Source organism: Hermetia illucens, chromosome 3 (genome assembly GCF_905115235.1).
Source record: "Hermetia illucens chromosome 3, iHerIll2.2.curated.20191125, whole genome shotgun sequence".
Taxonomy (NCBI): Eukaryota; Metazoa; Arthropoda; class Insecta; order Diptera; family Stratiomyidae; genus Hermetia; species Hermetia illucens.
The window spans coordinates 127,447,056-127,474,241 of record NC_051851.1 but is presented as its reverse complement, the minus strand read 5'-3'; the positions used below and the strand labels follow the sequence as shown (position 1 = coordinate 127,474,241).

Here is a 27,186-nt window from a genome sequence, read left to right as displayed (position 1 = left end):
CCAAGTCTCCGAAGAATACATGGATACTGGCAAGATCATTGTCTTGTAGGGTAAGAGTTTTGACCCTATGGTGAGACGTTTCGAGCGGAACAGCTTTTGTAAGCTGAAATAGGCTCTGTTGGCTGCCAATAACCGTACGCGGATTTCATCATCGTAGCTGTTATCGGTTGTGATTTTCGACCCTAGATAGGAGAAATTATCAACGGTCTCAAAGTTGTAGTCTCCTATCTTTATTCTTCTTGTTTGACCAGTGCGATTTGATGTTGTTGGTTGGTTGGTTTTCGGTGCTTCATTGATGTGCAGCCCAAGATCTCGCGCCGCGTTTAGGTTAATGGTAAAGGTAAAACGTCATTGTTACGATTCCCTGTGCCCTCCACCGAATTGAGAACCAGAGGATCTGGTAGTGTATGCATTGATAAGTGTTCTTAAACTCTTAATAGGTTGCGATTCGCTGGGAGAGTAACAAATGAAACCATAGATTAAAGAAGCCATTTGGTTGGGTCGCTTTAGCTGGTCTCATGACTACGAAAGTGGGGCGTGCCAAACTTTCGTAGGGCAAAGAGGAGTGAAGCAATTGACCAAGCAATTTGTACTCCTAAAGTATTAGAGTTGATTATGGACTGGTGGGTGTTATACGAAGTCTCATTGCCAGACCACCGTTACTTAGAACTTACTCTGATAATTGCGTTCGAACAGAGTGTAATACAGAATCCTAGAAAAATGGATTGGGCAAATTTCAATGACCTTCTTGGCAATAAGCTGCAGATCCCTATGCTACTAAGGGCTCCTTTCGCGATCGTGCCCAATTAGTACTCTGAGTCGCACTCTTTTAAAGTGCTTTGAAGAGGCTTGCCCTATTACCCGATGCAAATACAGTAAAATTCTTCCCCGGAGAAACCGACAACTGCAAACACTTCTTAGTCACGCTTGTAAAAGACCTTTAGAACAGATTAGAAAGAACTGCAAGCCGAAAGAGAGACTTAGAGGCTTTTCAGAGTTTTTAAGATGTAAGTCGACGAATTTTTATTTTCTTAGAAATCCGGATGGAACTTTCACGAATTAGAAAGTTGAGTCATACAAACTCTCTTAGAAGTACACCATGCGGAAAAACAGATGACAGAAGTGGGAGGGAGAGAGTTTGCGGTTTCTACAAACCTTTTAACACTAAAGTGTTCTAAGGGGAATTTGAATACTGTGCTAACAGTGCTTAGAAGTGAAAAGCAAAAGCTGAGATGATTGATCACTTTAAAGCACCTGGCATAGATGGCATCATCTAGCAATACTAAAGCAATGTATAGAGTATCTATAGTGAGTTCTAAGAAAGATTTTTGTAGCGCGTTTTGCTTTGAGCTACATGACCACCGTTTAGAAGAAAGCTATTGTAGTCTTCATACCGAAGCCCGGGAAAGATGAAAATCCAAAGGATTTCAAACAGATGAGTTTAACAACATGGCTGTCATATTCGCGGAAAGGTGTTAAGGTCGCACTCATTAAATGGAAACCAAAATGCTTACCAGTGTCGAATGTCCTTTGAGACTGCTCCATATTCTTTGATTTCAAAGACAGAGGACACAATTTCGAAAGGTCAGTATGCGATGGTGGGGTTCGTGGGCATTGAAAGGACTTTTGACTATGCGCATTTCCAACTTGCGAACCGGTATGAAAAGCTTGTTGGCAGACAGTTCGTCTTGAGTAGAACGACAAGTCTTCTCTTCTTTCCTTAGTTTCCAAAATAGATATCGCGATGAGGGTGTTCGTGGAAATTCAAGAGGCTCTTAATTGTGTACCTTTTGCATTATTTTGCTGCTAGAACATAATGTCAATGATACTTTAGTTACGCTACGTACACATTAATGTGTGCTGAAGTAAGTGCTGATGGCCGTCTGACGAGGAAAGCAACGGAAAGTTGCCCCCAAAGAAGTCATTTACTACTATGTGAACTGAAAAATCTGTCAATACATGCCCAAGCTTATACAGATCAAGAAGCCATTAATTTGATTAATAGTCGGTGCTTCAGGGCCGGATTTCCTGTAAATTCAAATAAAATGACAACGGAATTAAATTATTTATAAAAACGAGGAAGCTGAATTGTATTTGCTTTCCAGAGATAAGAGGAGCAGCCCTACGGTACAACTCTCCGAACAAATGAAATATTTGGGAGTTATTCGTGATAAAAAACTTATTTGGAATAAACGTGTAGTAGCAAAGACAAAACGAGCTGTCACAGTGTGCAGGCAGACTTTTGCCTCAACTTGGGTACTAAGACCTCATGTAGTAATGTGAGAGCAATTCATAGACGTTCAGGTCTGTAGGGAAAGTAAGGGAGGCATAGCGCATTGGAAGAGATATTGGAAGAACTAAATCCAGTTTTTGTAATGCTTTCTGATTCTCGGAACTCCATACATCTGTTTGGTAGAAAATATGAAGTCATCCTTAAACGTATAGAAATTTGAGACGAAGGAGTAGAATGCGTGGCGAGATATACCGATGGTTCATAGATAAAACAGGGTTCTGGAGCAGGAGTCTGCCTTTCGCATAAAAAGGAGAAGGAGATTTTTTCCTTGGGATAATAGACAACGGTCTGAAGTGAAATGTATGCGACCCCATGGGCTCCAACTTGGATGATTGATGGGCGATTTAAAGATATCCGTCTCGCAATCTGTGGCATTAATCAGGCTGCACTGAGGGCGTTGAACAGTCCCTTGATCATTTTAGATCTCCTGCACTACGGTAAGTACTGTTTAAACCCCATTTCTATTTTCAATACATTGGAACTACCTTTGGTACATGATCACTGTGGTGTCCTGCTCTCTTTGCTTTGCCGGGATCGGAATCAGCAAACTGTGAACAAGTTGATAGAGCCTAAATGCAGCTCGCTACACCAAACTTTTTCTGCCAGAAACAACAAACTTCTTATTGCAAAGTTTATTTGGCTGAAAAACAGGGAGACTTGCACAAGTATTGTGGGCATTCTGACTGGCCATAATTCACTAGCTAGATGTATGTTCAGAATAGCAATTTTACAAGATGGTACGTGTCCATTCTGTAATGAGGAACCGGAATCATCGAAAGATTTTTATTTATTTATTTAATGAGGACAATACACAGAAAGCAAATTTCTTATAACATATTGTCCTCAGAGGGAGGAGCATATTTTGCGCTTAAAGCTAGAGAGGGGCATAGAGTTAAAGGAACCAAGCTGCAGGGCATTGTAGGACCGACAAAACCTCGGGATCGGAGAGTGAAAGTAAATCTCGAGCTCGGCGAAGGGTACATCAAAAATGTCCGCATTACGTGTGTTATGAGACGAGGCGATACGGAAAGTAGTAGGAGTTGGCGGAGCAGTCCATCAGACCATTGCAGAGTTTGAAAAGAGTACACATATCAAGGAAGATACGGCGTTGCTGTAGGGAAGGGAGATTCAGGGTGCGGAGTTGTGACGGATAATCAACCCGTGGAAGGTTCTTTTTATAAAAGAGGGACCTGGTGAATTTGGGTTGTACAGTTTCAAGAGCGCGGCCGTCACGGATGCGGTAGAGGGACCAGACTACATAGCAATATTCAAGGATGTTTCTGACAAGGGAATTGAAGAGTGTTAAGGAGGGCTGGATTGAGGTAAAGTCGGACGAGGAACGTAGGATAAAACCAGACATTTTGGAAGCTCTATTGATAATGTCAACGAAGTGGGAAAACGAAGTTTATCGTCGAATATTACACCCAGGTCTTTGGAGGAGGTCAGTAGTGAAAGGGGTTGACCACTGAGAGAATAGGAAAAGGATGATGGGGAGGGTTTAAGGGAATAGCGCATCCAGTGGCATTTGTTGACATTCAGTGTTAGCTTGTTGACCGAACACCAACGGGCTAAATTATCAAGGTTGGATTGTAAGAGAGCATAGTCCAATGGAGACGAAACAGAGGCAAACAATTTAAGGTCGTCTGCGTAAAGCAAATACGGACAGGTGAGGATGGAGGCGAGGTCATTGATAAAAAACAGGAAGAGTAGGGGGCCACGTATAGAGCCTTGGGGAACACCAGAGGAAGGAGAGAAGGAACCAGATGAGTGACCATAAGAAGAAATTTTGCAGAAACGGTATGAGAGATAGGAGGAAAGCCAGGAGATGACTGAGGGAGGGAAGTCTAGCCAAGAAAGTTTAGAGAGGAGAATGTTATGGTCAACGGTGTCAAAGGAGAGAGAAATCAGTATAAACAGCATGTACCTCCTGTCGTGAATTCAAGCGTTTAGCAGCAAAGTTGGTAAAGAAGATTTGAAGTCGTTGATCTATGTTTCACGAAACCATGCTGCTGTTTGACAATGAGGTGACCGAAGTGCGCGGTCAACCCGTCGTTGACGTATCTTTCTAGGATTTTGGAGCAAGAGGAGAGAAGAGAAATGGGGCGGTAGTTCACAGCAAGGGAAGGGTCTCCACTCTTGAGGATAGGAATGATAAGGGCCTCTTTCCAGAGACGGGGCAAGTAGCATTCGTTTAGACTTTTGTTGTAGATTATACACAGGGGGAGGGGAAATGTGTTTTCTACAGTTAAGGAGGAAGAGATTAGAAAGCCCATCGGGGCCAGGTCCGACATTGGGGTCAAGGTTACCAATGAGGAACTCAACCAAGGAAGGCGTAAGGAGAGGAATGGCTAGTGATTCAGAGGAGTCTGTGGTTATGAAAGGTGTAGAGGGTGAAGGGCTCGAGTGAGAAAACACTGAGAGAAGTAGGTGCAGAGAAGGTCGCAGGATTGTTGTGGGGAGTTGGCAGTGGAGTCAGCGAAGGGGGGGTGAGAGGGAAGAATGGGAGTACCCCGCCTATGGGCGCATCAAACATCGGATTTTTGTTGCTGGTGTACTCCAGCAGCGGACATTATGTGATGTATAAACGAATTTAGGATATTTCGTTAGACGAGGGAATCGAATACAGTGCGTCACTGCGGTGTAAGTGCTCAGAGATTATGCCTCTCCCCCAAGCAGCAAAAAAACAGTGATAGCCTTATTTGTCATTTAAGCCTTAATATACGCCTCATCTTAATATCTGGCGAAATAAACTTAAATTAACAAATTAAGGAGTAAACAGCTGTCATAAAGTTCAACAAATTCAGTGATGAAAAGCAAATTTGATGAAAGTTCGAGAAAATGGTCTAAAAAATGTAATGCGCCTTGGTGGTATTTTGACTTGCATTTAAGGATTATTTAGCACAATCTAACAGTTATGTCATATCGAAACTAATAAAATAAGTTAATTCATCCAATATAGTGACTATTTCCCCAATAATTTCGATCTTACTTTTTCGAAATTAAAAGTTTCGTATAACTGAGGAAATGTCTAAAAAAGTCAAAACTTTCTTTTTCTTTTTTTCCCACAGGTTGAGCATGATCATATTGCGTACCGTTATGAGGTGCTTGAAGTAATCGGAAAAGGTAGTTTTGGCCAAGTTATTCGTGCATTGGATCATAAGACTAATCAACATGTAGCTATTAAGATAATCAGAAATAAGAAACGATTTTTGAACCAGGCTGTTGTCGAATTAGATATATTAGATGAATTACGAGAAAAGGATGCAGACGGAACCCATAATGTTATACACATGTTGGATTATACGTATTTTCGTAAACATTTATGCATAACCTTTGAACTAATGAGGTAAGTGATGAATTTTATTTGTAGAATGGTGGTAGCATTATTCCGTATATACTTACCTTATCGGTTCTAATTTGGTTAAGTGAGCCCCACTGAGGGAATTAGATTCTTTTCCTCCCATGCTATATAAAGGCGAGTAGGTTTCTCCTATATCTATGTTGGCCTAAATGTTACCCTTTTAAAATTTTCTAAAGGCAAGCCTAGTGGGAATATGGAAAATGCAGCACTTTTGAACTCAAAACTAAAGAAACCCCACACCTTTCATGTCAATAACTCAAGCGTTAAGAGGAAGTATTCACTTTCAACTTTCGTTTATTCTTACTTTTCACATTATTTAATCGAACTAGATTTACTTTCGTCATAAACTTGGTAAACATTTCATTGCGGCAATAATGTCGTGCACCTGCTCAGCTCCTACGCTGATTACATTTTTGAAATAATTGCTGATAGTCATCGTGGCTTGTTCCGCGCTTTTAAGTAGTCATCAAGTCATTTTGATCACGAAATATTCTGTAGCCTCAGCCGCAATGAAATCATTGCCCTGCAATATTCTTCGAGGAAAACTCTGATAAATTACCTGTATCAAGGTCAGTAATTCATTTTTCAAGTTGCGATAATCATCAGCTTGGCAATCACGGGTTTCATTTACATTCAATTCTAAACCCTTTAAATTACAATGTGAATGCCAGTTATAGTTCTAATAAAAAACATTAAAATGTAAGCGCTACGAGTCTAATATCCTTGAACGGAACGTTCAATATATAAAAGCGAATGGAGGAGTATTTTGGTTACGTAATAAAAAAACGTTAGCAGAACACGGAAATCAGAAACATAAACAAGCTAATCCTGCTAAAAGCCTCCCTAACCCTAGCCTTGAATTACAATTTTTCGTCACATTTATACTTGCTCTTTTCGATAGAAAGGAAACTATATAGGAGCTACGTCGGTGATCTTATCGTGAAATCGCGGAATATAATAAGGAGTTGTGAAGTATTTCGTTTCTGATTGTCATAACGAATTACAATTCATCAAAATCAGTTATCGATAGGAAGCGTTGATTGTATCGGCTTTTCGTATTTGTCATATAGGGAATATTGGCTTTACATAATTTAATATTTGAGCCTTTGAGTAATAATTAATAAACTATTTCATATCCTTTGCTAAGTTAGCTTAAATAATCTCGAAATTTGTATGTGTTGCGGCCTGTTGTCAGTTGGGGTATAAGAATACCCTCAAAATATTCACTAGAGCTCCATTATCCTAAAAAAGTATGAGAAATGGATCGTAATGTCCGCCATAAAAAAAGGAATTTTGTCATCGCTTTAGGTAAAAGGTGCTGCAAATTACGAGGATCTCGCCATCGTATACTGCGTCATGAAAGGGCAAGCGGCCGCATCTCCTTCGATATTAGTGTGAGGGAGGGGTATTGGGGGTGATTGAGTGCGACAATTGGAGTGGTATTTGGGGACTCGAGCTGTTGTGAAGGTCATCCTGAAATAACTCAGAGGATACGTTGGCAACTTGATTGACAGAGAGCTAGTTTTCGATAATCCTCCTGTAACGACCACATTAACATCGTTTGGATAATTGTTCTCCTCATGAAGGACATTCCAGAGAATAGCTTTTATTAGAGTGATATAGGATGCCAGCAATTTCAAGTTCAAAGCGAATTCCGCCAGGGTTGCATCGTGTCATGGATATTTTTTCTTCTTCCTATCGGTGATGTTCTTCATGCTGGCCTAGTGAAACCCCTCGAATCCCTGATGGTATCTGCTTGCTCACTTATCGAGGAGTACAAGCTTATCGGATAATCCCCGATATAGCTAAAGCCCATTTCCAGAAACGGATAGCAATGACGCATAGGTTTCCCTGAAAAAAAATTTAACAGGTGGTTGAATTTATGAAGAATCCGTGCCAGGCTCATGAGATCGTTGTCTTTTGGACTTTCTCTTGTAAGTGTAGCATCCCTTCATTTAAACCAGCAGTAATCCGCAAGCATTACTTCATTTCATCGACCTTGATATCTCCGTTCCATCACAGAAATGTCTTGATGGAACATTTCACTAGGCTCGTCATTGACAGCTGCACAATTGGGTGGAAAAAAATCAAGATGGGAGGGGAGAAAATGGATTTTTAATCGCATGTTACATCCGAGTTAATGTTATTTTTGTAGGAGTGCTGTGATCAACTGAGTGTAGTTATCAACTCTTTTATCCCCTAAAAATCCATAAATAACTCCTTTGAGAGGATCACAAGCTTCCTTTTCTCTCCCTTCCAAAACTAAGTCGAAATCCGCGGAATCCTTCGCGAGTTGACGAATTTGTGGACCAGCAAAGATCCCTTTTTTGATTTTTGCATCACTTAATCCTGGGAACTTTTCTCTCGAGTATTTAAAAGTTTGCTCTTCTCGGTTCATGGCTTTAGCATTAAACCTAGTTTTATATTGTTATTGAATTGTTGGACTGACTTTGTGGACGGACTTCCCGCCCTTTTATTCCCCGCGAAACATTCCAGTAAGGCAAGTACACACTTTGCTAGAAAACTGCTTCGCGTTTTTGACAAGATTTCCCTACTAGCATAAGAGTCATCTGTTAACAATTATCCTAACTAAATATTCGCCCTACTGTTATAAAATTTTGGTGTACTGACTAATTGTCTTTACTACGATTTACGTTGACATCACGCATAATTTTTCAAAGTGATTTTCGTCACAATATGTCGAGGTGGAAGAAGGACATCCTTTTGATTCACAAGCCGCTTGGCAACGGCACTTTTCTCAGAAGGATTAAGATCTCTTGCAGGCCACCCTGTTTGAATGTTATGTGAATTCTTGTCCCTACTATCCCACATACATGAAAAATAACAGTATTTATTCTACCCTAATTGCATTTCCAAGAGTATAGCAATCAATTTCAGATCATCACGGATTTTTTACTTATGTTCGTCGTTATGTAGGCTATGTAATCGTCCATCCTCATGTAGGGGGCCAAAAATTCTTCAGAGGATTCTTCTCTCTAACACGGCCAAGAGTTGTCAATTTTTTTGCTAAGAACCCAAATCTCCGAGGAATACATGAGGACTGGCAAGATCATTGTCTTGTACAGTAAGAGCTTTGATCCTATGGTGAGACGTTTCGAGCGGAACAGTTTTTGTAAGCTGAACTAGGCTCTGTTGGCTGACAACAACCGTGGGTGGATTTCATCATCGTAGCTGTTATCATTTGTAATTTTCGACCCTAGATAGGGGAAATTGTCAACGGTCCCAAAGTTGTATTCTCCTATCTTTATTCTTGCCGTTTGACCTGTGCGGTTTGATGTTGTTGGTTGGTGGGTTTTCGGTGTTGACGTTGCGACCATATATTTTGTCTTGCCTTCGTTGATGTGCAGCCCAAGATCTCGCCTCTTCTGCTCGATCTGGATGAAGGCTTTGATTATTGTAGCAGAAGGTTGCGGTTCAAATTTCACTGATGGCAGAGGTATTCACATTGTGACTGAATGTTGAATCAGGGTGATAATCACGGGCGAGTGCAATGCTGATCGCATTGCTTTCTACAGTATACTGTAGTGTGCCGGTACGGCCTTGAATGAAGTGCTCTAACACGCCGACGACGGTACCGAACTAGATGTTACCCGACGCATTAACAGCACCAGATCAGCTTTCGTTGCCCTGTCTAAAATCTGGAAATGCAGTTATCTCAATACTAAAATCGAGTTGTGACTGTTCTGTCCTAGTGTCTTTTCTGTGTTGCTATATGAGGGTAGCAGTAATTCACTTTCCATGTACCCACTGTTACTCAAAACCTCCAAGCTTTCGTCAATACTTGTTTGCATCGTATGATCGGAGTATGCCGGCCTGACACTATCTCAAATGACTCGTATGTGGTATGATAGGAAGACGTAAATGGTATTGGATAGGTCACCCATTAAGTAGGAGTAATAATTGCATTGCGGGCTATGCTATGCAGTGAAATCTATGCTCGCAAGATGGCCGACGAGTGAGTCGCCCCAAGGGTATTTGGCGCAAAACAGTAGAGGACCAATATGAGCGTCTCTAGAAGCCGTGTGGGGGAACTGAAGCGCAATCAGGTAATCGCGAGTGATGTTGCGTAAGTGGGGTTGACTAAGGGGTGAAAGGCAACCATATGACACACTTCATTACCCTGATCTGTTAGTGATTCAGTAATATCCCGCGTCATGAAAGGTAGGTTGACTGGTGCAGTTTCGGCGTCATCAATCTTGTGTCCCGTGTTGAACTAGGAGCATAAATTATTAAAACTTCTTACATCAATTTTGGTGCCGATGATTTTTTGGATTATTGTCACTATTAAGTGGGTAACGATAATTCGTGCAAAAAACGGTGCAATTTTGAGACTTTTTGCGATGACACATTTCCGCACTGAGTCATGTATGAAGCGTGGTTGTTTAAGCAGCTATATCTTCCTTAGTTTTGCTCCGATTGATTAAACTTTTTCACACGATATTTTTAAAAGCTTCTCTATTGAGAAAATCAAATAAAAAACACAAAAAATTTAAAAACGTCTTCGCTGGGGAATAAATTGGATTTACCTCTCGTGAGTGATGCCAAAGAAGGCGACTTCAATCTGCAATGGACCATGCTCATTTCAAACAGGGTCGTATATTTTTTCATAGAAATAAAGGATTAAAAAATAATATGAATCATGTTTATGATAATTGATACTGCCCCAAAATATACTGGGCCGTAATTTGGTATTCAAACACTATTTTCGATTGTCTGTTCGAGTGTCTGTTTTGGATGGATCTTTCTAGATAATTCGCAATAGGGTCTTCCTACGTCTTTCATCAAATTTTAATGCTCATCCAGTTCCTTTTGGCTTTTATTTTGTATCAGCATTTTTCCATTTTGCATGAATTCTCCACGCGGCTGAAGGAGGGATCCAAAAACATCAATCAGGGTCTTTAGAACTTACTCCTCTTTTCTTTTCTTCTATAATGAACATTTTTACATTACAACATCTTGTTATCAGACATCTAAAATATACACAATAAATACCAATTATAGAGATTGTTTCCATTTTTGAGCCCCTGGATTTTTTACTAACGTCAGTAAAACAGCTGAAACGTCAGCTAACGTCAGGAAAACAGCTGAAAAATTTTGTGTATAAAAGAAAATGAAATCTTCTTGCGATTGTCAATTAATAACTCCACCTGCAGTAAAACGTCAAAAAACGTATAAAGGAAGATTTACATACATACTAACCTTTTATTAGCATTTGATTTCATATCAGTCAACTGTTTCCATTTTTTTGCCCCTTCTTTATGCATATCATTATGCCAAGGCAGCCAAAACTGTACAAAAACTATCTGTTGCAAAAGAATGCAATCACTTTTTACTCAATCTAATAGTGTAATGCTTCATGAACTGCATGAGTTGAAAGCAAACTACTTATAGGTAGATTATTCAATTACCGACAACTCTATGGAAACTCCTGAATGTTAAATATTTATGTTCGACAAATCAAATAGTATTTCGATTGTGTAATGCATATAATATTTGCACAACACGGAAACCAACAACATAAAAAGGTTAGTCATACCCAAATCCATGTTAACCTTGACCTTGACCCCGCGTTATAATTTTTGTTCGGATTCGTTAGCAACTCATTATTCTATCAAGGATACTACATAAAACTCCCGTCTTAATCTTATCGTGAAATCGCGGTAACGTAGAAAGAAGCCATAAAACCACCCATTCCCCATTGTCCTGACTAATTCCGATTCATCAGAGTCAGGTATCAATATGAATCAACATCGGAGCTGAATTGATCTGCAATTAATAGGCTAGTGGGTTTTTTCCTCCGCTATGGAATTATGTTGATGAACTTCATTTGCAAATCCAAGTACTTACACTCCTGGCACAAAATTTCTCCTTTCTTCGACAAAGGAAGCAGGCAGTGTTGAACATCGTGGGGTGGATTTGTAAAAAGCCTTTTCATATAAGGGAAAGACGTCAATACAAACTTTTAATGCAACAAGTGGTTAATGTTCCTAAATGAATATTACCATCTTAATTCCTCTTTTCTGTTTTTATCTATTCCTTATGTTCTGTCAAGGCTGCTTTGTGCGTAGAGTGATGTAATGATCATAGCACAGAAATGTTTGTAGGGATTAGTGATTGTGAAACGGTCTAAGCACGAAGAGTAAACGTTAAGCTACGTCATTCCTTTAATGGTAACTTATAAGGAAAAAAATATAATGTCAAAATGATGTTAATGAATGTTTCCTCATCATCATTAACATACATACTGTTGAAGATAAATACAGGCTGCGGATTGGGTATATTTTTCAATAGCGATTCTATAGGCGGTGGAAAGAACAGAATGGTTAGAATCCTTCATTTACTGGCGCCAAAAACTGTGTTGATTTTCATATATATTTGCATTTATATTGGATTATATCTCCTACTTCCGTTTTTTGAAATAGATCAGACGCAGCTAAGGGAAGGATATTACTTTTGCAGGCTTTAATCGGATCCAGATGTTTTTATTATTCATATATGAATAGTATCTTAATATTCATAGTTTTTTTTTATGACATTCTTTTATCATTTTGATCATGCATTTGATTGTAATATCATTCCTAAAATTTTATGCTATTTGAAGCACTGTTGAGTACTCTTCCTTTTAAGTAAATTCAGAGTTATTTAGGTTTGATCTATGTACCATAGACGCCATACGATTAGAAGGTAGAACTGGCAATTTATTATACAATCGATGTTAAAAAAATGCCTGCAATAATAGCTGTTTGCTGAAAGTACATAGTCCAAAACGGACGAAAAATAAGGTTAATTCCTCGGGAAGATGTGGCGAAAGTAGAAACAGAAGCAATCATTGCTAAACGATTTTCGCACTTAGTCTACGCTTAATCTGAGAGGTTCCTACTTAAAACAGACAGATTGAATTTGGTCATTGGTGACATTCAGTCCCTTGAAATTTCATCTGTAACAACTAATGTACAATGTAGAAAACTAGGATAGGCAATTCATAGGAATATTCACCACTTTCTGCGAAGGAGGACTTCTAAATACTTCTAAAAACTGCTGCTAAAGTAATATTCTGTGAAGCAGTAGCTGAAGTAACAGTTTATAAATTTGCCGTACAGGTTTTATAAAATTATTGTGGATTCGACTCATCTCTACATTCAATATTGTGGTCCATCATGTAGTATCGACTTTAATGCAATCATTACTCTCACGATTTTAGCCTTAATTGTTAAACTTTATACGCCCATAGAGGGAGTTCATGGTACCTCCTCCACCCTGCAGTGGACTGGCTGTGTGTGGTGCTGGAGAGGCATAGCCTCTGAGTACTCCGACCATGGTAGTATTTTATACTTGATGCCCGCGTCTTATAGAATATCTCCGATTCGTTTATGTATCGCAATCTGAAAGAAATCAGAGTAGTGCATCTCTATGAAATGTAGGCCTCAAAATAAATCCGGTTCCGATATCTGCGCAAATAGTTAATAATAGTATATTTCCATATTTTAGAAATTTACCCGGCAACCCTCCCTATGTCTATCCCAGAAGTACAAAATTCGGCATGGGTGTAAGGGATAACATAAGGCACAATTTGATCAAGTTTGAAGGAAATCCAACTATTATTAGCAAAGTTATAGGGATTGAAACTTTGCCATTTTTGCAAATTTCGTGCATTCCACAACGTGTATAACTTCATCATCCCATATAAATTCGTTAATACCATTACGAAGTGGGTTTATATAAATGGGGTGGAAAAGAAATGGGCAGTTTGTTTGTTTAGGGTGAGGATAATATCTACGGCTGTAATATGTACGTATGTCTTGTAGTTTGGAAAAAATGAAAGAATATGTTGGATTTGTGGCTATATACGGATAGAAAAATGTGCGTAGAAGTTTCTCACATAAGATGAACACAAAACCTTTATATCCGAAGCGCGAGTTTCCGGTATTCCGACTTGTTTATTATTGGATAGACATTTACCTTGTAGAATTCTCATTCTGAACCTCTGCCCAACTAGTGAATTACAGCTAGGCAGCATGCCAACAATACTTCTGCCAGTCTTCCTGATTATTGATAGGGTAAACTTTGCAGTATGTTTGTTTGGTTTTGACTGGAAAAGTTAGAGTGGCCTATGTACCTGTTCTTTAATCTTTCAGGTTGCAGCTCTTAGGATCGCACACACTCTAGCCTGAAAGACCATTGCATATTGTTCCAAATGGAAAGCCCACTTCAACTTTTGGTTGTGACCCTCAGGATATACCTTTACTTCCCCGAAGTAAAACTCCCCCTAAGGGATGAAAATTCCACACAAATGAGAAGGTCCGAAAAGCTGTAAAAGCACGATGTAAGGAACTTTCAGAAGGCGGGCTCCTCATACATGTGAAAGGGGGATGCTGTTTTTTTCACAGAATATTGCCATTTGGGGTATCAAATAAAAAGGCTCGTTTAGTACTTTCCGAAAATGTTGTTGTTTTTGTTCTGATATTGGGTGAAAGATAGAGGAGTGAGGGCTCAAAAAGTGAAGCCGTTTTCAGAATCTGAATCTGAAAAAAATCACAGTGATGCACCTATATGAAATCTAGATGTCAAAATACATCCCGTTCCGATATCTGCACAAATAAAGTTAATAGTAGTATATTGCCATATTTTGGAAGACCCGGATAGCTCCCTTTAATTCATCTTAGAAATACATGGCATCAGGGTAGATGATAATGTAACACAGAATTCTGGAATGTTTGAACTCAATCCAATTATTATTGACAAAGTTATTGGAAGTCAAAGTATTGCATTTCACATAAATTTATTACACTCTAGGGTGTGTATGACGTCGTCATCATATGTATAAAGTGACCTTGCATGAACAGCGGGTTCCATGGAGACATTTTTGCTTTTCTTTTTTGGCTTTCTTTTAGCTATTTGCATATCAGTGTCAATTACTTGAGGTAAACATATGTATGTATGTAGATATGTATATATCTTAATAAAGCTTACGGGTAGCAACCTATATAATAGACATGTGTGTACCTTGTTACCAACGGTTTTTAATTTACGTATATATGTATATGTATGCTTTTATGCACGGTGTAAAGTGTAAATGCGTGAAGATTCGCTAGATCAATTTAAATGCGCACATATATATGTATGCATCGTCATACGGTAATAGGCAATATTTTTTTTTATGTAGAACTAGCTGACCCGACAGACTTCGTACTGCCTCAATCGATAAATAAAAGACCTAAACTTTTGTATAAAATAATTTTAAAACAAACAAAACGAATCCGTATTTAATAAAAAAGCATATTGTGAAGCATTCCGTCTGCGGATTCGATCAATTTCATTATGTCGCGATTGCTGTTGTTGTCTTTTATGTGCACGAACTCGTTGCATTCTAAGCCTATCTACTTCATTATCACTCACTAAATAACGCAATTCAGACATAGCAATACGACTATTTTCTTGATCTGTCTCTCTCTGGTCATCAGTGCGGTTAGCACGTGAGGTAGCTCTTCGCACACTTGATTGACTGCGACGAACTAAGTCAGGTCGTCTTCTCCTCGGCATCGTAAATTGTAAATAATAAAAGTGAGAACATTTTTCGCTCACTTAGCAGTAAAGTGTCACAATCACAAAATATCAAAAAAAGAGCACATTACCTGGAATGCCACTATCACAAAGGATCGCCAAAGTAAAGAAAGTTCTCGTGCACTCATAGATATCGTAACGCAATATCGTAATATTTCTTTGCGTGCTCTAAAGTGCACCAGGATGGATTGACATATTAGTTGGCTGTCAAATCTAATGTCAAATATTATCATTGCGTTCAGAAATTTAATTTGTAACAAAACTTAATATCTAATCTAGGTCTAGGTAGTCTAGTTTGGTCTTGAAATATTTATGGGGATTCAGAGAAGGTTGGAACGGTGAGAAACAAAAAAACTAAAAACAGAAATTCTATTTTCCAATACAATATGTTCTGGGCTGTGAAACATTTGATGTCTTTTGTCTTTTTAGAAATAAAAGATTGTCACTTGGTTGTCAAATATTTCAAGTTGCGTAAAAAAATTTGCCCGTTTCATAGCTGTAATATGAGGTCCGATGAACACAGTGAGTGATTGAACTTTATTGAATATCAATAAAGTTCAAATTGACTCTAAATTTTATTTAGAAAAATACGTTTATATGGGAAGAAGAAAAGTGCTGTTTTTAGGGTTTTAGCGGCAATTATTCGAATTTTTCTCACCTTTTAAACCTTCCCTAAACCTCCACGGACATTTCAAAACCAAGATAAATCCGTTCAGCCGTTCTCGAGTTTTAGCGAGACTAACGAACAGAAATTGATTTTTATATATAAGATGACCGCAGTATTTATGTCATTGGTATGTGTGTACATATGTATATGTTGGAGTTTGGTACAATATGGCGGAATATTCTGTATTCTTAGCTATGTACGAATAGAAAATCGTGCATAGAAAGTTTCTCATATTAGATGAACATAAAACTTTAATACCTGAAGCGTCTAGTTTCCGGTATTCTTACTTGTTTTTATCAATTGTAGGTTAGCTTCTGCACATTTGCCAATAATATTGACTATCGTCAATACCCACATCCTTGTCGAGTACCTCATAAGGAAATATGATGCCAATGTCGGACCAGGCTACGATGGTCGTCCAAACCTCTTTTTGCTCACAACTGTTCTCTTCCCCTATCTCTTACTTTCAGCAAAAGCCTCGTAGAGAATCATTTTCCTGGCTTGCGGAAAGAGGGGCTCATCAGAGAGAATTGCCGCCCCATTTCCCTCCTCTCCTCCTGTTCCAAAATACAGGAAAGATATCTCAGCGACTGATTGCCCGCTGACTTCGGCCAACACATAGTGAAAGTGCAACACGGCTTCGTTAAGCGTAGGTCCAATGCCCCCAACCGTCTTGACTTTACCAACTTTGCCGGCAAATGTCTAAATTCATGACAAGATGCCTTCGACACTGTAAATCACAAGATACTTGTATCCAAACTTTCGTCTCTAAGCGTTCCCATACCAGTTGTTTTATGGCTTGCCTCTTACCTTTGAAACCGATCCTGCCGCGTCTCTTTTGACGGCTGCGCTTCCCGCTCCTTCTCCCCGGCATCCGGCATCTGACAGTGTTTCCCTTCAGTCTAACCAAGGCGTTCTGGTTTGTTGGTGCTCGACTAATGGTTTAGCGCTAAACGTGAATAAGTGTCACTCTATATGCTACTCCCTAAAATCCTCACCCACTTCTTTCTTCTTAACGGACATCCCTTATCCTGCTTAAATTCCACTCAAGACCTCTGAGTCACTTTCGACAATAAGCTCCGCTTTGACACCTATTGCCTCGAAGTCATCAGTCTAGCAGCAAAATTGCCAGGCTTTATACTTCGCTCTTCCTCTGATTTTGAATCCATCCAACCCTCCTTAGCTCTTTTCAATTCCCTCGTGACTCTCGAGTACTGTTCCGTGATCTGGTCACTCTCCCGTAACTGTGATTGTCTTCCGCTTGAAAATGTGCAACGTAAATTCACCCGCTCCCTCTTCTTTAAAAAAAGTTTCCCTCGTGTGGATTACCCCTCCCGCCTCCGCTTTCTGAACCTTGCCTTCCTACAACAGTGTAGATCCTATTTGGATCTATGCACATTTTTTAAACTTGCGTCGGGTTTGATGGACTGCTCCGCCGCTATTGGATTTTACCGTAGCCATCTTCGTCCCTCTTTTCATTTTTGATCTTTGGGTGTTAACCCAAAAAAAGAGTCCCTACTTGCTCTCCATTTGGTCTGGTCTGACATTAAATGGATGCGGACTTAGGACTCCTTAACCCCTAAAAAGAAATTATCAGTGCAGTGCTCTCCACATCAAATTATTTGTGGAAATGGTGTTTTAAAAAATACGGAACTGTTATGCACTCATCGTTCCTCTGATAAGGAATCACGAAACCTTTTGTACCTGAATCGTCAACCTTCCGATTTCCCAACTTGTTTCTTGATATTTTGGATAGTGGGCTGAGAAATCCCAACAGCATTTGCGACTTTATGCAGCAGGGATTGGTAATGTTGCGGCTTTATCTTAATTCTTTTGTATTGTTTGAGGTTCTCGGCCCATCTCATCATCTCAATCTCAATTTTTAGGTTAAATTGACTTCCAGTGTATTCTCTTAACATCAAAAGTAGATGCAGAATGCTTTCCAAAAGTAATGTATTTATTTTTTTTAAAGTAAATTATTGAATATATTTGCACGACCACTTAACATTTCCAGCGATTCTGCCATAATCGGTACGCGGTGTGGAGTCTTCGTCACCGTTGATTGGATCTCTTCTCTAATCGTGCTCCTTTCAAGGCTGCCTCAATCCGGGGTCGACGTCACGACTTTAGGGAGGCACCTGGTGTTTGGCCATAAACTCGCGAACTAGTAGTGTGTTGCGGCAAGGCACGTTGCCGTGATGGAATTTTCAGGTAGTGGAAATATCTTTTTTCGTCGTGATGACCCGTTTTTGGAGCCTTTCCAGCACATCTAGCTTTATGCAGTGTTAACTGTCTATCTTTGAGGAGCAAACTTCTTGTGGACACTCCTTTACTGTCGAAAGTATGGTTTCCACTTTTGTTTTGCTCATTCTTGCCTTTTTCAGGTTGGCGGATCTGCTCGGTGTCCCACTCACAGCTTTGTCGTTTTGTTTCTGGGCCGTACTGAAAAGCCCAGAGTTCATCAGAAGTGGTGACGTAGTCAAAAAAATCAAGTTCCATTTTCATACGTTGAAAAAGATCACTTCCGCAATTTGAAAGTTTAAATGATTTATTGTGGAAGTAGTGATAAGAACAAATAGTCAACAATATGAGTTATATTTTTGTGAGTATAAAAATTTGGCCACACACTGTGCATTCCCAGTCAATTGACACCCATTTTCGGTCAGTTGAACTGAGGGCGTTGCACTATTGAGAAGTCCCTCATCCTGGTTCGGGATCTCGTAGTTAGTATTCTGTTTGGTACCGATTTCTAAGACAAAAGTGCGCAACTATTGAATGCAGTACGCGTTTATCCGATATCGTTTTCTCACTTACTACCAGCAGACTTGCCTGAATACAACACCACAGTGCGGCAACAGGGAGAGGATTGCTCCCAAGAGCACCACCATCTTTACCTCAATTATCAGCAGAATGTCCAACTTGTATTGCTGAAATTCTTGCTGAAGTTGAAGCGAGCGAACATGTTTGGGTGCCTCGATATCGTTGTCGAAAAGCACATCCCAAAATCCAATTACAATCTATCGGCGAAGGAAAACCTCGTACCTGAAAGAATAGTCCGATTCCGAGGCGTGGTAGACATTTTTTAAGGATAGTTGATTTCGAAAATTTTAGGTTGCTAGCCCACAAATCTCTATTCCATTTAGTCGCCTTTTATGACAAGCAGCGAATGTATTGAATGAATTCGACCACTTCGTACTCACTACCTCAGTACTATCTTAGCGGGCAACAGAATTCCCATCTTAACTGAAACTACCAGTAGTCCGAGTGGGTCTCTCAGAGATGCCAAGGTGTTAAACGGCCATTAAGACTGTAGCGATTCTTGTTCTCTCTCAAATGGGCTTGGGATCGTTTAAAGCGGTGTTAGAATAGAATACCATTTAAGAGCGACATGCTCCGGTAAAATGTCTGGCTTGATTGGATCCTCGTGTATATGGTTCTTGGTTGGCAACTGTTATTCAAAGTGTATACTGGAAAATTGATCAGCGAAGTTACTTTTTTTAAACGACATTTGTCCCTTGAAAATGTCCATATTACTAAACCATACAAAGAACACTTATGTATAATGACGTGATATTTCCAGATGTAAATTAAGAGGATGAAAAGGATGAACTATACCATCTGTTCCCCTAAAACTTTTGCGAACAATTTTTTAACTAGGAAACACGAGAGAAGGACCATTCGCATGAAACAAAGGTCCACATATCTGCAGTCGTTTCTGAACACAACCTTGACCTAAAAAACCCAGCTAACATGACAAAAGGACCAAATATTGATATTAGTTGAATATAGTATTAAACTCCCTTCAGCACATATACATACACCCCAAATATTAACACGATTTAGATGAAGCACACACATCCACAAGGATATTCTACACCCGACATATTGTAGAATCACTAGGAGCGTGCATTCGACACGTTCATTTATTTTTAAACTGGTTTAATCTCCATGCCATCAAGCTTTACCGTGAATGTTTTATTCAACATCTCTACGCATGAAATCTACTCCTGTCATGGCCGGGAAATTGCTCAGCATATTTGGCGACACTTGATAAATTGATAATGAGCCTATAATGAGTTTCGAATTAGTTCAAGGGGCGCTTTTCCGGGAAACTGGAATTTCTTGAATACACCCATGGTGGTTGAAAATATTTCTAGAGTATTTATTCAATTAAGGATAAATCGGATGGATTTCTTTGGCATGGAAGATAGAATCAGGAGCAAATCAATGCTATTGACAAACAGAATGAGGCAGAAACTGCCTATTAACACGCTATTTGCCCGACTGGTGCTTGAGGATTGAATGAATGTGGAAAGCTGTGCACATCCTTCGTATTTAGTATTTCATTTAAGAGAAAAACTACGCCTACGTTGATAGAAGGTTTAATCTATTTGGAGAAACTTTGAAGGTAATTCATATTGCACAATCTCCTTTCTTTCTCTGCCGCCTATTTTTTTCCGGGACCCAATGTGGAGTTGATGATAGTCATTAATATCTTTGGCAGTGAGATTTATATTGGAAGAAGAAAACGATTTATTCTAATTTCAACTTTCAAATCACCCAAGTAGTAACATTTGACTTTAATTATTAAAAATGTAACCCATGAAAAAATTCATCAAGCAAATTGAAAAGGATTTTCCACGCAAACATTGGAAGTTGACAAAACACCGCCATTATAGTTTTCTGCCTCTAGAAGCTTTCAATTCATACTTAGGTTTGTTGTTTTATGCTTGAGTGATGAAAGTCGGTTGGATTTCCTTCTCTGAAATCCATAAATCAGGGAAAACACTCAACAAACAACAAAAGCCTGTACATATGTAACCTTATACACATCGCTTACCTTTAGGATATGACAGTGCAAAGAAGATTAATGAGGACGATTCCCCTTGGGGGAAGGGATATCAAACAGACTTTTAAGAAATTATCTGGTAACCTTACAGCACGTACACGGACTACATCTAAGGAGTCGGTCCTCCAGCGCATTCATGTATAAGTTTTGGAATATTTGTTGCTAAGTAATGTTGTTTACTCATATGTCAACAAGAAATTAAGTGAAGCAATTAGTCGGTCCCAGAAAATCAGTTAGTCACGAGGTGGTACCATACTCCTGTTACTGTAATTACCGTGAAGACGAGTACAAGAATGATACTTTTAATTTCGCCGATAAAACATGTTATGTACGTTTATGTCAACGCAAACAACAAACTGCATAATTTTTCCTATCAGAAGTTCTTCAGTTAACCCTGGCCTTGTAAGGAAATGTCGCGTTGTACGTGGAAAGGTTTTAACAACGTCGTCATGAGTTGACAATTTCCCGCTACTGTTTCTGCCTTACATGAACAGGCAGCAAAGACAGACAACTTCATTTAAATTTTATTTCATTTCATGATTATACTAATCGCGATTAATTATAGAGTTAAATGTGCATAGTAAAAATAGCAATGGGGAATATGGCAGGCACTAAGTGCTTTCGTGCTTGTAAAATTGTTTAAGGGTCGTTGAAGGAAAGAGGGCTAGGTTTTGATGAAAAGTTTTAAGTTTGGTTTGAACTTTACGGTTTGCATATAAGTCAATCAGACGTTTTTTATGTTGCGACTTAAATACGTACATGGATTTGATATGACAACCGTCGTAAAACGTGGAGTGGCACGATTTGATTATGAGACCTTTCTGAATAATTGCTTTGGTATGGAAGGAGAAATGATTACTATTGCATGATAAGTTGGTAGTTCAACTACTAGGTTTTCACCTATTTAATTTCAATATCTGCAATTTGTGAAATAATTTTCTTAATGAAAAGAGAAAAATCAATATATTTTGAATTATAGAAGATCCTATTGTTTTAGGCGGGGAGAAAATATATAGGAATGATTCAATAGTTAGAATTGTCACCTCAACCCCTGCCGTTAGATATTTTGACAGTGATTTCGCTCATTATTATTATTCCTTAACGTAAGAAAATGTGTGAAACTTGTGAATTATCAACCAGTAAATTTCGAAGTTTGAGTTTTACATTTTTGACTGAAAATAATTCATGGAGATGTGGCATCGATTTTCACAATCATCGGAAGAACGTTATCTTTGTTGTGGCCACAAATATACTTGCCCCAGTCGTAAAAGGTCGGAGCGCCTGGTTCGACAATGAATGTAAGCTAGCAACGGAACAGGTGGAAGCTGCATGCCGGGCAATGCTGCACTCTCAAAGAACGCAGACACGCGTAGAAGTCTACCACGAACTCCATCGAGTGGAGAAGCATACAAAGAAAAAGGAAGACTGGGAGAACCTTCAAGTCTGTGAACTCGAAAAGTACAGAGAGCAACCCCACCAGGCGCAGAAGTTTTAATAATAAGTCAACGGAATGAAGCCATATACACTTCGATGCTGTTTCTACCGAGACAAAGAGGCAAGTCTTATTTCCGACAGAATGGGCATATTGTAGCAATGGGTTAAGTATTTTGATGAACTGCTCAAAAACCAAAATATCTGAGAGTTTGAGGTCCTGCCAACTGAAGACGACGAACAAATGTTGCCACCACCAAGCATGGAAGAAATAGTCCATACAATTCATCGTCTTGACAATCGTAAACATACAGCCGAATTGGTTAAATATGGTGGCGACCAACTATACCAAACGGTTCACCAAGTGATGCTCAAGGTGTGGTATAGCGAAGCAATGCCTGACGACTGACAACGAGGCATTATCTGTCCCATACTTAAAAAGGGGGATATCACACAGTGCAGCAATTATAGAGGTATCACGTTGCTGAGTACCATCTATATGATATTCGTCGCTATCTCGCTATACCAACGAGGCAAATCTGCCACAGATCAGATTTTTTCTCTACTGCAAGCGATGGGAAAACTGCTGGAATATGGCCATCAGTTACACCATCTTTTCACCGATTTCAAGTCCGCCAGCTAGGGTAAAACTTTACACGACCATGAGAGAATTCGGTATCCCAGCAAAATTGATAAAACTGTTTAGGCTGACCGTGGCCAATGTGCGAGACTATCTAAAGCAGCAGCATTACTCCTACCTACTGGGCTGTCCTGACGATATCGATATTATGGAAAGAACAATCCCTCATCCAGATCAAGTAGGTGGCGTGAGATCCTGGGTGGCACATTCATGAAGGCAACACGAAGTACATGGAGGTAACGTCAGCACCAAAAACCAAACAACTGACAACATAGGAGACTGTAACTTTAAGGCCGGTGCTAATTTCTTCTATCTGGGGGCGAAAATCCGATAACAGCTACGATGATGAAATCTACGCTTTTACTGTACAAGAGAATGGTTTTGCCAGTCCTCATGCATTCCTCGAAGACTTAGTTTCGTAGCAAGAAAAATTGGCCGTGCTCAAGAGAAAAATCCTCCGGAGGATTTGAGGATAGACGATTCTATTGCCTATACAACGGTGAAATCTAATAGCGATTTTCCAAACTTCTGGTTGTAGATAATATCTGGCTCAATATGTTGCGGTTGGCAGGTCACTTAGTCCGCAGGAGTGAGGATGATCCAGCTCGGAAAGTCTATAAGGACAATATCTATGGTAGAAAAAGAAAACGGGTCCAGCCTCTGCTTCCCTGGATACCAAATTGGTGGACTCCAGCGTAAAACCGGAGTGTCTGGAGTTACTTAATAAGGCGACCCTGGACCGGATGCCTGTTGTTGCGCCGTTGATGATGATGATGTCAGGTGTAGTGAAAAGAAATTCAAATTTATACATGATTTGATTTGTGTTAAATACGCTGCTTGTTGCCATTTGGAGGGTAATTACATTATGCCTCTCTCATTGAAGCCATGGCCCCTATTAACTAAAAACTGGGACAGTCGATATGTTGAGGCGCATTTTTCACCAGTGAAATCGTTTGCCATGAACAGGCGCAGGTGACAATTACCTGATGCCGGGTCCTTGCTATGAGATGGATGCATAAGGGTTACTATCGGTATGTGTCACCTGACGTTCTTCCGCTTTTCTCTCCGATCGGCTAAAGCTGCCCGCTTCCTTCTGGCAGTCCAATTGCTGACAAAATAGGTTTCAAGGTGAAAGTTTTACCGTAGCAGCACATAGCAGACATTTTCAACACCAGTGATCATATTCATTGACAGCTTTCAAAATATTAAATTTCAAAATCGACCTCATTTTTTAAGTAAATCATTGAGAAAAAAGACTTAATGTCAATGGAATTCGGGAATCATTTTGGTGAAAAATTATTAAAATCCACTCAGTATTTCCTGAGAAAAATAGAGAGAAAAATGAATTCCTCCCGGTCTTCCACGGTTTACGTTGGAAGTAACCAGTCGTCTCCAAGCCTATGTTCAAGCGTCTCATCAATAGCCACGTTGAAGGCATTTGTCACTAAGGCTAATGGTTGGTTCAGTTTATAATAAATCAACAAAGTGACATTTATTGTCTTTCGACATTTTTTTTATTTTCCTTTTTTTATTTATTTTCCTTTTTTTATTTATCCTTACTTGGTTGTTAATAGAGCAGGTCGTTAAGAGCGACTTATAAATAAAACAGCTGTTAGAAATAAAACGGCGGAAAAAATTTAACCTATCAAGGAAACTGCCAAATTCTTTTTGTAAGTCTTAAAGCGCTTGTAGTTTGTAATCGTTTGTACGCGCGAAATGGGTTGTGGGATGGAGTTTCCATTGATGGTGTGCCCCAAGAACTCAATCTCGGATACGCCAGATACACATTTCCACATTGACTGTAATGCACAAATTTGCTGAGGCATTTGAACAAGAGACGTGAATGCTTCTGGTGTTGGGCAACATTCTCAGATGCCAATAGCAAGTGATAGATGTAAGCCCCGCAAAAATCAAATCCCCTCAGGACTTCATCCATGAAACACTGAAAAGTTTTTGCTGTGTTTCGCTAGCTAAAAATCATCACGACAAACTCAAAGAAACCGAAATTAATGATGACAGCTGTTTTGTGTAATTCCGCTACCGGAATTTGATAAAATATTCGCAACAAGTCGATTTACGTCATGGGATAATGATCAGAACGTGTGACATCGTTAAGACGTCGGAAAATGCCGTAGGAAGGTTTTGTTGAAAATAAAACGTTATTAAAATCGGATTATTGTCTGTCTGCTTACCTTATTGTCTGTCACACGCGCTTTTCTCAGCGATTAACACCAAATTCGGTAGAAAGATTGGGACTATGAATTCCCACGCATGCAGTGAATTACTACACGTAGAATTTAAGGAGACCCCATACACCTAAAGGAAGGGTTCACAATTTTTTTCACCGAATATGGCCATGTTGGGTATCACATGAAAGGTCTAGATTAGTACTTTCCGGAGTTTCCTGAAGTATTCACTTTGACAGAGATCTGAAAGAGGACCCATTCTCAGAAATTACCTATGGTGGTCCATGCATGTGCCTTTTGACTTCTGTCTCTCAAATGAAGTTAATAATAGTAAATTATTATATTTCGAAAATTTACTACACACCCGTTAAGTTCATCTTAGATCCGTAAGAGTAATATAGGTTTTAATAGGCAGCAGCATTCTGGAAAGTTTGGTGGAAATCCTCCTGTTTATAACAGGGTTATATTACGTCAAATTTCCCTCTTTTGCGTCCAATTACTACTCCCTAAGAGATAAAACGTCAATACTACAACGAATTAAATGTCGGGTATATTCAACGTTGATACGCTACTAGCTATGTGTAAATAGAACCATCATTTATTCATACACAAAAAATCAACAAAAACTTTACTGACGTGCTAAGCTTCCGGTTGCCGATTAAATTAACTCCTTCTAAGTCTTCCCCCTCCCTTTCGATGAGCCTGTTTCTACGAGTTGCTCAAGAGAAAGCCTAGAATGGTTTGCAGGGCGCTTTACCACCTACCGACAACCGATGCAGACGAAAATCTCTTAGAGCGGTTTTAGTGACGATACTTCTGTCACGACGACGAAGAAAATTTTAACTGTTAGACATGCCTTTTTAATGTGAAAAAATTCTATCCAAGCAAAGGAGGGTTTTAATGAACTCTGTGCCAGAAAAATTAACAGTTTTTCATTTGTACAGACATCAATCATGCTCAAAGCTCGGGACGCCCGAATGGAGCTAATCAAGGAGAAATAAAACAAATAAGTCCACAAAGTGGTTTTGATTGATCGGAAGGTGAATGCGCGTCAACATAGCAGAGTTTGTGAAGATTTCAGTAGTCTCCGCACATAATATTTTACAAGAACAGCTGGTCATGAAGAAGTCATTCCCGCCGCAAGTGCCGCTTTTGGTATTCGTTGTGACAATATACTCCAGGAAAAAAAATTTGGATCGAATGATGGAGTGATCGCTGCCAACGAAGTATTTTTTCGATATTCCTAACAGCTGCCTGCTTTTCTGGTCTACACCACTGCTTCATTTGAGTCAAGATCTATCACGTCTTCTTTTTCCTTATAGAACGGGGGGATTAGGTGATACCATACGGTTAGCTGACCCGTTCACTACAGTCTATTGAGCCGGATTTTATCTATAACCACACGGTTGTGGTACCGCTCATAAATTGTACCGTTGTTGCGGCTACGGAATCGTCCATCTTCATGTAGGGGGCCAAAAATTCGTCGGATTATTCTCCCTCGAACGCGGCCATCTATATATAAGGATTAGCAACATCATTGTTTTGTACAGTAAGAGCTTTTATCCTATAGAGAAACCTTTCGAGCGGAACAGTTTTTGTAAGCTGAAATAGGCCCTGTTTGCAGCCAATAAAAGTGCGTGGATTTCATTGTAATAGCAGTTATAGATTGTTATAAGTTGTATTCTCCTATATTATTATACTCATTTGACTAGTGTCGTTTGATGCTGTTGGTTCTTTGGTTTTTGGTGCTCATGTTACCACCATGTACTTTGTCTTGCCTTCATTAACGTGCAGCCCAAGGTCTCGCATCGCCTGTTCGATCTGGATGAAGGCTAGAGTAATAGAGTATCTCCTTGTCTTAGATCATTATTGATGGTGAAACGTCTCTATCTTGGCTTAAATGGTAAAAGTACTTTTTGTAGCAATCCTGGCTATAAATTAAGCAGCTGAGGAAGGAAGAATTAGATTGCTTAGATTCTAAATCTGCATAAGTTTAGTATAGAATGAATTCTTTTTTTGAACGCTCGACCCTAACAGGGTAAATTCAATTTAGAGAAACAGCTGCCAAGATTGGTCTGAATATCGTAGTTGATGGTAAACGACCAAAAGGCCGGCTGAAACAAGGTTGGCTTGATACGCTAGGTAGGGATTTAAAAGCCTCGAGATTATATCCAGAT

At 39.4% G+C, this 27,186-nt stretch overlaps 1 protein-coding gene across 6 annotated transcripts in view; it reads left to right on the top strand.

The window, feature by feature from the left end:
* The window catches only part of LOC119650840 (dual specificity tyrosine-phosphorylation-regulated kinase 2), a 276,384-nt gene that overhangs the window by 214,161 nt on the left and 35,037 nt on the right, over positions 1–27,186 (top strand). For all 6 annotated transcript variants that reach the window (XM_038053980.1, XM_038053981.1, XM_038053984.1 and 3 more), the window contains one exon: positions 5,362–5,639. In XM_038053980.1, the coding sequence (XP_037909908.1) occupies positions 5,362–5,639 (278 nt within the window). The remainder of the gene's footprint in view (positions 1–5,361; positions 5,640–27,186) is intronic.